An 11,502-nucleotide genomic window follows, 5' to 3' on the forward strand; every position below is an offset into this window, starting at 1 on the left:
ATAGATATTTTGAAAGTATAAAAGACCAAAATGAACTAAAATCAAAGATATGCCACACTAAACACCATTTAAACTTTTTTTTGTTTATTTTCATTCTGTGACTTTTTTATCTTCTCAAGGATTATGAAAATTTTTCCAAAATCCAATTACATATTACAAAATTTCAAATCCACAGTAACCCAATAGAAGAAACAACCCCATTTACCACAATTACCCCCATTAAGATCTTCTCGACTTGTTACCCCAAATGGTACCAGAAAACACACACAAAACACACGAAGAGAGAGAGACACAACACACACTTTCAATCTCATCCATATGGTGGAAATAAAGTGGTTCCGTCATCTTTCCCATAGCAGCATTTCATTTCGTTTCTATTTTTCTTCTGGATTGAAATTTATTCGTCGAGGGTTGCTTTTCTTAGAGTTTGACGTTTGATTTTTTGTTATTTGGGAGTTCTAATTTATGGAGAAAGGGATACTTGTTTATGGAAGCCTAAGAAAGTTTTGCAAATTTGAAGTTTTAACCAACCAAGTTATGTTGTCTCAAAAAAAATAAGAAAGAAAAAATCAAGTTCCATTAATCCCAACCAGGCATGGTTCTATCGTCCGCAATATAACGAAAAGGTGCATTCAAAATCGAACTTAGTGTGAATTCAAATGACAGAATCAACCACTCACAAGTATAACAGCCCTATTTATTACACATTCTTTCTAATTAAGATGACCTAGTATTTCCCCTACCAACTCAAGTTCAAGTAGAAAGTGGGGGACACTTGGTTGCAAATAAACTGGGCAACATGCTCCCTTTAAATCAGCTTCGTCTCTCTCTTAGCTCTGGATTCCTGAAATTAAAAGTTTAGCCACAAATGAGATAACATACAAGTAATGGAAGCAATGACAATTTTATTTATAGAACTTAATTGAGACCTCTGAATGTGATCCAGAATGAGTAGCCTTGGTCCTGGGGGAATTTTGACATCTCTAAGCGCACTGCCACATGTCAGAGCAGGGGTATACTGGGTCAATACAGCATATCTATTTATTATAACCTTAGGCACAAAAGCTTTAAATCAATTTACATGCCTGTCAGTGAGCAGAGGCAGAGTGGTATCGGTCAGTAAGCCTTTCTTGAAATTCTTCTCATAACTTTGTAGTCCAAGGTTATTCAACATGCTTCTTGTTTTAGCATAGTACACATCTTCCACAGGTGGTTGAGAAAACTTTTCCCCTAACTGCAAAACAGGCATTAACTCTAAAGTAGGTGCCCCCGGATAAAATTGCCACTATGATTTTCTTTTCAAGTTGCGAAGCTCTTATAATATGTGAAGTAGAAAGTAGAGCCCGTCCAAAAATTTTGTTAGAGCTGTACCAGAATATTTCAAAGTGAATTCTAATCTAATAATTCCATATCTTCAGCATCCTGTGCTGTAAGAAGATTGAAAATTCTCACGACTCGGGACAAAGGAACAGCCGAAGACTTTCTAAGACGAAGAATGCTTGAAACGCTTCAAATTATCAGAACAAAAGGACTGCTATCAGCAAGTTTTGCAATAATAAAATAGTTCCTATTGATGCACACCTTAAAAAGTCCACCTTGAACGAGGGCAAAAAAGAGACCAGAGGTAACAGCATTTGCCGCCTGATTTGGACCTCCCATTCCACTCACCAACGAGAACATAGCCCCAGACCCAAAAGCAGCCACCATGCTGTAATAACAAGTAAAATTATGTTAGCCAAATTTCAGGAAAGGCACCAACGCATAAAATAACTAAAAGGAAAATACACCATGAAATAAAAGAACGCGTTTCGAACCAGAAATACATTTGAACGATCAAGTCGCTACACAAAACATGGAACCAAATTAAAATTTGTTGGCTACAAGAAACATAGAAAAGAGTCTACATACATCAAATGACTGTAACTTTGTACAAGATTATCCACATAGAAATCTTCACTCTTTTCCCACGATTATATGATGTAAGAATAAATACATGCATTGTACTAAAGGGCGGAAAAAAAGGAGAGAATAAATACATGCATTACTAACTGGATACTAGATTGTTATAAAGAACTACTTATCCTCTCCATAAAATGTTAAAAGAAAATAGCCGAATATCATAAAGCCCTTTGACATTTCTTATGGGCCTCTATAAAATTAGTTCCTCCAGGCCCTTTGGAAGACTAAAAGCGGCAAAAGAATAAACATTCTGGTTGGATTTTGTTGTTTGGGGCCCTTGATAGCTCAGAGATCTTACAACATAAACTTCAATCCCATTACCTCTCCCCCTCCATTTGCCCACTTTGTTTAGCAAGCCGCGAAGACCTAAGTCTTCCGTTGCACATATTCATACATATGTTGGGGGAAGCTTCTCTCATACATCAATCTACATTGGGTGTCTGGGCAGACGATCTTTAATAATATCTATCAATTATTGGCCGGGCCAATTTTATCTTCCAAGGCCCAACTACTCTGGTCAAATGCTGTAAAAGCCTTAATTTCAGAAATTTGGTTTGAACGAAATCAACGAGTCTTTCACAACAAGGCTACTGATTGGTCGGATTGGTTTGGTTCAGCTCGCCTTTTAGCTTCTTGGTGCTCTCAGACAGTTTTTTCGTAGATTACTTTATCCATAATATTTGTCTTTAACTAGAACTTTTTTGTTTCTTAGTGTAACCATGGCAATTGCTATTTTGTTTCTAGATCGAATAGCTGAATTTTGTAATATGATATTATAAGGGTGCTATGGAGGTGTCAACTTAGTTGAGATGCCCAAGTGCACTTATTGATCCCTAGTCTTCAGGATTTCTATGATTTTTATGTTTCATTATATTCCTATCTATGTATCTTGACACTTAGTCTCTTTTCATTATATCAATGAAAAGTTTGTTTTTGTTTCAAAAGAAAAAGCCACTTCATATTTTGTTTTTAAGAGAAACCAAGCTTTCAGAGTGGAAATGAAATACAAAACAAAAATGTCCACGTGCATACAAACAACAATTCACTCAAAGCCAAACAACTAGTCATACCCAAAAAAAAAAAAAAATCGATCCCTAATAATGAGTAATGGATAATTAAACAAGATCTAAAGAGATTGACGCCTAAACAGAGGTTAAAAAGAACTTCACCAAGAGAGATCCATTCTAATGCCTCATGTTATCCATTCTTAATTATGCCCAAGATAAAGGCCTGCATATGACAAGGGTAGACACCACAAACCAACAACCCACTAGAGGAAAGCCCACCTAGACAATTCAGCCTGGTTGCAATTAACACCAACCCGAAAACCATTAGTCGCACCCTTATCAACCCCCTTCAGATTAATCGGCTAAGCTAAAGACATCCACCACCAGAAGGAAGAGGAAAGGGGAAAGAGACTCAAAGATGTTGATTGGAAGAACCTTAATGATATGAACCGTCCCGAGTATCAAATTATTATTTATGTTTTATTTAATAATTTTGATGTAATTATAGTGTTTTCCAATTTTATCCTTTTTATGATATTTTAAGTAGGGTTATTATTGTCTTTTATTATGAACTTTGATGTGGTATTAGGGTTTTTTTAGGCTATTTAAGGCCTTGTCTTTAGATTGTTTGGATCAGTTAAGTTTTACGATGAATTAAGTTTTACCCTTTGAACTTCTTTCAAGATTAGAAATGAGAGCTTCTTGAATTTTGCAATTCATGTGTTGAGTTGCATGCCGAGAATATTCAAGTGGGATTAATCATCCTATCTTGTGGGTCATTCAAATCTTGAGCCAAAGAACTTGTTCTTTGTCTCAAGAACTTTGATCTAAAGACAATCCGTGTCTAACCCAATGAGCCAATCCTTAGAGTTGAAATTGAGTTGATTTGGGGGTTTTAGTGATTGAGAATTAGGGGGTTCTCATAACAAAAGGGTTTCTAATTCCAATTTGTGGGGTTTTTTGTATCACTTAACCTATTGGCCAAAACCTTGGCAACAATTTTGGAAACCTATAACTTAGCAATGTACTCTTTTCTCTTTCCTTTTCATTTTTCATTCTTTTTCTTTTTCTCTTTCTTTTTTTAATTTTTTTTTTTCAGAAAATAATTTTGAGAAGGAAGAAGATAGTTCATTGACAAATGATGGAGAGGAATTACTTGACCTACCAAATAAGGTTTAAAGAAAATTTCTTCTGATTGAAACAAAAAGAGGAAAGGAGTAATTACTAAACAGAGGAATTCAATTACATCAGGAACAAATGGTGAACTTAGATTCTCAAAAGTGATGCAATATGCGTGCTCCATTTTGAAATTTTGTTAGTTTTCTTGCCATAAGGACTAGAAAAAAGGCACTAACCATGATGTCCCAAAGCATATTGTTTTCCTTCTTGAGAGGAGAAGTCAAGAATCATAGACAGCCTTCGTAGAACTATTACTAAACTCAAAATCTTGAGTGGATGGATTATGGTAAATTTAATCTCTCATTTCATATTTTAATACACACTCTCTCACTCATAGGCTTGGAAATTAGCAAGGTCCAACAAGTAGCTATCAAAATTAATTGGTAAAGAAATGAATTATAGAAGTTCGAACATAAAACCTTGTGCTCTGATACCACTTAGAAATTTGATTGAACCCATTACGAGTAATAATAAAATAAACGGCGAAATACATTTTTGGTCTCTAAGGTTTGATGTTGTCTATTTGGTCCCTAAATTTTGAAAGTATGCATTTTTTTCCCTAAGCTTTTGAAAATAGTTCTAAATGGTCCTTGAATTAAGTTGACCGTTTGTTGATTAATAGAAAAATACTTTCATTGAGAAGAAAGAAAAGAATAGAAGGAAAATACAAACAACCTAGCAAAATGAGAAAACAAAAACAAAAAGAAATCTAAAAAATTAAGATCTAAAGGGTAAATACAAAAACACTTATATACCGAAGTTTAGGACAGTCATGTAACCTAACAATGACTAGATTTCCTTCCAAAAAGTCTCGACCCAAATGCTCCATAAAACTATACAAAACTTGGTGTCATTTCAAGGAAATCAACCTTTTACGATGAAATGATGAATTAAGAAGAAACTCCTTCACTATAGAGCTATACTCTCAAGGTCACCAAGCAGACACTAAAGAGCCATTTGGCCCACTGACTTCTTACGTTGGTGTAAACAACTCAACTTCAATAGTAAACACTATTGAATGTTGCACATTTATTGAGTAACTTCATCTTCCCATCGTTTTCTATTTTTCACAATTATCAAGAAACTCTATCTTCCTATCTCTACTTTTCACATTTATTGAGTAACTCCACATTCCCTTCTTAATCTACTTTTCACATTTATTGACGAACTCCATCTTACAACTCTACACCCCAAACACAAACTTACTAACTCCAACATATTAACTTCACTCAATAGGCCAAACCACCCCTAAACATCTACAAAAACCATCCCAAACTGGGGGAAAAAAAAAAAAGCACTAGAATTCTCTAGGACAGAATTATCTTATCCAGTCATGTTTTCAAATCTTTTCTATTTACAATCTATTCTCTTTTTTTTCCCTTCAATACATGCGGTATCAAGTCCTACACCTAAAGAAATGGGAAAGTGCCTCGAAAGATACACATGATGGTGGTATTGGCATTGGTAATTTTCTTTTATTTCAATGAAATTGGAGATTCATTAAGTAGCAAGATTTGCTTTGGAGTAGGGTGGTTAAAAGCATTCATGGTTCAAATCCTCATCTTTGGCACACTTCGGGTAAGCATGGGCTGAGTTTGAGCAGCCCTTGGATCAGCATCTCAAAGATTCTTGGTGCTCGGAATTATCTTTTAAGGAGATCTATCCAAGGCTATTTCGTGTGGCCTCATTTCATAATGGTAGTATTAATGACAATGGGGATTTTAATACGAGTTCATGGAACTTAATATTATGAAGATAGCTCAAAGAGGAAGAGATCCTAGAATTCCAGCAGCTATTGTCTCAAATAGAAAACAAAAGAGTTAATTGCAATTCGGATTCCCATATATGATCTTTGGAGTCATCTGGAAGGTTTTCGGTTAAATCTTTGTCCAAATAATTGAATTCCTCCATCCGGTTAGACAAAGAAATTTATCAAGGCCTCTGAAAATCCAAAAACCTTTGGATTCTATTTTTTGGAACCCTAAATTGTTCGGCTACTCTTCAACACAAATTTTGAGACAAATGCCTTTCTCCTTATATGTGTCCTTTGTGTCAAGCAAATGGAGAAGACCTACAGCACGTACTATTTGAATGCTCTTATATAAGCAAATGTTGGTGGAAGTTATTTTCACTCTTCAACTTATCTTGGGCCTTCGGAAAGTCAATTGGAGAAACTATGTCTCAAGTTTTGGTTGGTCCTCTACTCTCTCCTAAAGCTTAGATACATTGGTATAATGCAATTAAAGCTCAAATCTTAGAAATCTGGTCTAAACGAAATCAGAGAGTTTTCCACGACAAGGCTTTGGATTGGACTAATCGTTTTGGTTCTACTCGTCTACTTGCTTCTTCATGGAGTTCTAAATCAAAATATTTTGTTGATAACTCTATTCAAGATATTTGTCATAATTAGAATACTTTTCTTTTTTCTATGTAATCATGTATTCACCAAGTATATCAAGTGGATCTCTTTTGTATTGGGATGTGATGAGGATACTAAGGATGTGTCATAGTTGAAATATTCGGATGCATCTACTAATCCCTAGATTCTATGTTTCGATATATCTTTGCTCATTCTTGTATTTTGAGCATTTGTCCCTTTTCATTATATGAATGAAAGGTTATGTTTTTGTTTTTAAAAAAACATAAAAATTTTCTTCTATTCTTGAATAAGTTTGTGGTTCTTTACTTTGATGTTATTCTCATATATAGCAAGATAGCATAAGACCATCTCCACCACCTAAAGGAAATATTTTCTATCCTTGCTACCAATACTTAATAACTTCAAAACGTGTGCTTGCTTGAGTTACAACATCTCATTTCTTGGATTCATCATAAGTGCTCAAGGATCTCAAGCTGACCCGTTGAAGATTAAAACAATCACCAATTGGTCCATTCCTTCCACGGTAAAAGAGGTTCAGTCTTTTCTAGGCCTTGCTTCTTCTTATTGCAAGTTTATCAAAAACTTTAGTACTATAGCAGCTCCTCTAACCAATTGCCTTAAAAAGGGTAAGTTTCTTTGGACTAAAGAACCTTAGATAGCTTTCGGACCCTCCAAGATAAGCTAGCTTCTTCCTTAGTTATAGTACTTGCAGATTTTTCCAAATTAATTGAGGTTACTGTTGATGCTGGTGCATTAGGAGTAGGAGCTGTCCTATCTCAAGAAAACCACACTATTGATTTTTTTTATTTTTTTTTTTTGAAAAGTTTAACTCCTAGGCAAAATGGAGTACATAGGAAGTAGGAACAAGAGTTCTATGCTTTAGTTACAGCTCTCCAACAATGGGAACATTACTTAATAGGGAAAAAGTCAATCCTTCTAACCAACCATTATTCCTTGAAATTCTTACAAAAGCAAAAGCACATTAGTCGTACTTTATGCATGCTAGATGGGTCTCATTTATCCAAAAATTTAAATTTTTCATCAAGCATACTTCGGGTAGTAGTACTAATGAGGTTGCGGATTTGAGTAGAAAGGCAAATTTTCTAACTCTTCTTCTGAGTTCTGTCACAGCTTTTGATCATATTTCAAATTATTATGCTACAGATTCTGATTTCAATTCAATTTGGGCACAATGCTCTTCTGATTCTCCTCCCAAATACTGCCATATTTTGGATGGGTATCTTTTTCGTGGAAACCAATTATGTATTCCTCAAGGATCTCTTCGAGAAGCCATTATTAAGGCAGCACATTCCAGTGGGCTTTCGGGACAGTTAGAGATAAAACTTACCTTTCTCTAGTGGATAGATTCTTTTGGCTGCAATGGCACAAGGAAGTTAACAATTTTGTCAAACACTGCTTTATTTGTCAAAACTCCAAAGGTAATACTCAAAATTTTGGCTTATATATCCTTCTTCCTATCCCTACTAATATTTGGGAAGATCCTTCTATGGACTTCATTCTAGGCCTACCAAGGACTCAACAACGTTTTGATTCGATTTTGGTGGTTGTTGATAGATTTAGCAAGATGACTCATTTTATCCCTTGCATAAACCGGCTGATGCTCTAAATATTCCTGACAGTTTCTTTAAGGATGTTGTTAGGCTTCATGGAATTCCAAAGTTAATAGTTCTAGATTGAGATGTCGAATTCATGAGCTTCTTTTGGAAAAGCCTCTAGAAACAGTTTGGGAAAAACCTCAAGTACAACTCAACTAGCCACCCCCAAACTGATGGCCAAACGGAGGTGATAAACCAAACTTTGGGAAATATGTTGCGCTGCATTTGTAAAGATCAACCTCGGTGTTGGGATGCCAACTTAACTCAAGCAGAATTTGCATATAACAATATGCAAAATCGTATCACAAGGAAGTGTCCCTTTGATATTGTATATATTCGAGCTCCTCACCTAACATTTGATTTAACTAATCCTTATGATTGATCGAATAAAGAAGCTCCATAATGAGGTTGTGGACAATTTAGAGGATGCTAATCAACCTTACAAGGCTCAAATTGATGCTCGTCGCCGTGATGTAACCTTTCAACCTGGAGACATTTTGTTCCTAACACCTACTTGCTCACCAACCTACCGGTTCCTCTTCCAAACTTACTTAAAAGAAGTTTGGTCCCTTCCATATATTGGAGCGTTTTGGTCCTAAAGCCTGCAAGGTGGATCTTCCTTCATCCATGAACATAAGCACCACAATTTAATGTTGTTGATTTGTTTCCCTATCATGCACCAGATGACTTACAACTCTCCAATTAACTCAAGGATGAATTACATTCCCTTTTGGGTGGGGAAGAACTGATGTACGTATCTTTTTGGGTTTTTTCAGCAGTTAATCTGTTTGTTATTTTACTGTTTATGTATTAGTTTAATTGCTGTCAGATTAGTTATTAGTTGGTTTGGTTAGTTTTGGCCAGCTTAAGTTGTTATCTTCATTCTTCGGTGCCTATATATATGGCAGCCCCTCCTTATGTGCTCATTCAATAAAATTCTAGCATTCCTTTCAAGATTTGTACAAGAATTGTTCTATCACAGATACAAAAGCAGTAGCCTGGCTTTTCTATCCCTCTTCCATAATTCATTTCTTCAACAAAATTAATTTTGGATTAAAATGGAAAAATGAACATAACAAAGCCAGGGGAATGCAAAGCCTGATGATATGTCAAATTATCAATCAGGAAAAGGAAACGGCAGAGCAGTCGTAAAACCTTACCTTGACTGGACATCCTCCTTGCCTCTCAATCTCTTCATAACAGAAGATATGCCAGCATTAACACCTGTCATGACGGCAAAGTTGCGAGCTTGTACCAAGGGACCTCCAGCAAGAGCCTACAATTTAAAAGAATAGCAGAATAATTAGGTACCCGAAATTCCATAAAATCGTGTTTGAAATTCCATAAAATCGTGTTTGTTCATTGAAGAACTGAATATCGGAATGAGGAGGTTTTCAATCGAGGGGAAAATCCTTCTTTATGATGCCGTTCGAGGAAAAATATTGTAACAAAACAAGGAACAGGAAGGAGCAGAGTCGCACCTGGGCCTGCTTGAAAGAAGCCATGGCTTGAGGGTTGAGGCCGGCTTGAGGAGTGGGCAGAGAAGACGAGACGTCGTTGGTGAGAGTGCCCATAAAACCACCAATAGCAGCGCCCTGCGCAGCGCTGGTGGCGGTGACAACAGCAGCCTCGACTGGGAGAGACTGCTTGGCCAACCACGTTCTGAACCCATTTTCTAGTTCCTTGAAACGAGCCTGAATCTGCTCCACAGGGTTTTGTGGAGGAGTCAATTTAACTACCACTCCCTGTTTCCCCTGCTCCATCTATGATAAGTCAAGGCAACTGGATGGAGCCTCTATCTCTTCTCGGTTCCTTTCCTCTTCCTCTCCTCTATCCTCCGTTCGGCAATCGTTAGTTTCGCAGAAAAGCTAAAGCTTGGAGCCGATCAGCAACCGCTGGATGGATAACAAATATATATTTTTCATTTGTTCTTATTTGATTCTACAATCCCAAGCCAACCCTAATATACAAAACTTTCTCACACTTCTATAATGATTTTTTTTTTTTTTTTTAATGGGGTGGGAGAGTTGAATGAATTCTAGATTTTTTTTTTTAGTAGAATAGAGAAAAACAAATTTAAGAGAACAACATATAGAAGGGCAAAATCTATCAAGGAATGATGATTTCAATCTAAATTTTAGAAAAGTCAAATCGACGAGCATGAAAAGCTAAAACATGTCTATAAAATTGACCACATGCACAACCCACCTTCTTTACACTTGTAAAAATAGAAGTGCCACTTAATCAATTTAGATGATGCTAATATTGCATATCTTTTGTCGAGGTTATACAAATCTATTAAGAAATCACCGAACAAAGCAGGAGAAAAAAAAAAAGAGAGAAGGACCATTCAATCAAGAGAGAAAAACACTGAGAATTTAAGTGGTTCGTCGAGAAGCTTACATCTACTGTGCAATGAAGGAAGCTCAATATTAAATAAAAGTAATTTTGGTGAAGAAATACAATCATATAAGTCTCTTCCCTCCCCGCTCATGTTGTACCTCCTCTTGCATCAAGCTACGGAACACTCCAGATTTATTAAAGACCTCCTTAATTAAGGGCTTCTAACGCTTTGGTTGTAGGTGTTGGGGTTGATGCCCTAAATCTCATTTGGTCATGTAGTTTATAATTGTAATGTACAAATAATTCATTTATTTAATAAAATATGAAATACTTTATTTGACATTTAGTAGCATTAAACCCACTAACAAATAAACTAACATCCAAGGTTATCATTTATAGCTTAAAACATACAGGTGGATCATGTTTAAGTTGAAGGAACCAGTGAAGGTTCTTGAGTGTAAGCATGGGATCGGATCAAATATCCAAAATTTACAGAACAAAAATTTTACAGCAAATAACATTTAGATTATGCATTTAAAAATAATTGCAGCATGCTTTAAAACAGAGATTACAGAAAAGAAAAATGGGTTAAGAAACCTTACCTTTGAAGAACTCTTCTTCACGAGATTCTTTCTCCGAATCTTATCACGAACAATCTCGAACCCTCTAACTATCAATGAGAACACCACCATGTATATTACCTCTGTATTCTCTGGGTGAGAATCCAGGAATTTTGTGGCCTTTGGCTATGTGAGAGGGTTCTATGAGTGTTGAGAGGATGAGAAGATATTCACCAAGTCTCACCGAACTTTTATGTGTTTCTCTCACTTGTAAAAAAAAAAAACACACCAGAAAAAATAACTACTTCTTTTCTTTACTTCACCACTACCACTTTTCATAAATCAATTTAATATATATATTTATATGATAAATATCTTATCATATAATATATATTAAACTATATGTTATATCAAATATAACACATGACCTATAGTTTCTATATTGTATCAAATACAAT

The 11,502-nt window shown here is 35.6% G+C and overlaps 1 protein-coding gene across 1 annotated transcript; it reads right to left on the reverse strand.

Annotated features, from left to right (window-relative positions):
* Positions 1-562: 562 nt before the first annotated feature.
* LOC120068437 (chloroplastic import inner membrane translocase subunit HP30-2-like) lies at positions 563-10,171 on the reverse strand. Its single transcript, XM_039020204.1, has 6 exons — positions 9,623-10,171; positions 9,302-9,417; positions 1,582-1,708; positions 1,086-1,234; positions 930-992; positions 563-844 (listed from the first exon to the last, which is right to left on the reverse strand). Exons 1-6 carry the CDS (start codon positions 9,902-9,904, stop codon positions 814-816), a joined length of 768 nt encoding a protein of 255 aa, XP_038876132.1. The 5' UTR covers positions 9,905-10,171; the 3' UTR covers positions 563-813.
* Positions 10,172-11,502: the final 1,331 nt, after the last annotated feature.

The sequence above is a fragment of the Benincasa hispida genome, chromosome 12 (genome assembly GCF_009727055.1).
Source record: "Benincasa hispida cultivar B227 chromosome 12, ASM972705v1, whole genome shotgun sequence".
Classification (NCBI taxonomy): domain Eukaryota; kingdom Viridiplantae; phylum Streptophyta; class Magnoliopsida; order Cucurbitales; family Cucurbitaceae; genus Benincasa; species Benincasa hispida.

Excerpts from the sequence above, each read along its gene's own strand:
- LOC120068437 (XM_039020204.1), bottom strand. The coding sequence starts at position 9,904 with ATGGAGCAGGGGAAACAGGGAGTGGTAGTTAAATTGACTCCTCCACAA. Across the intron at positions 1,709-9,301 it reads AAGGAGGATGTCCAGTCAAG|CATGGTGGCTGCTTTTGGGT; the intron begins GTAAGGTTTTAC and ends TTGTTATTACAG. Across the intron at positions 1,235-1,581 it reads TTCAAGGTGGACTTTTTAAG|TTAGGGGAAAAGTTTTCTCA; the intron begins GTGTGCATCAAT and ends CCTGTTTTGCAG.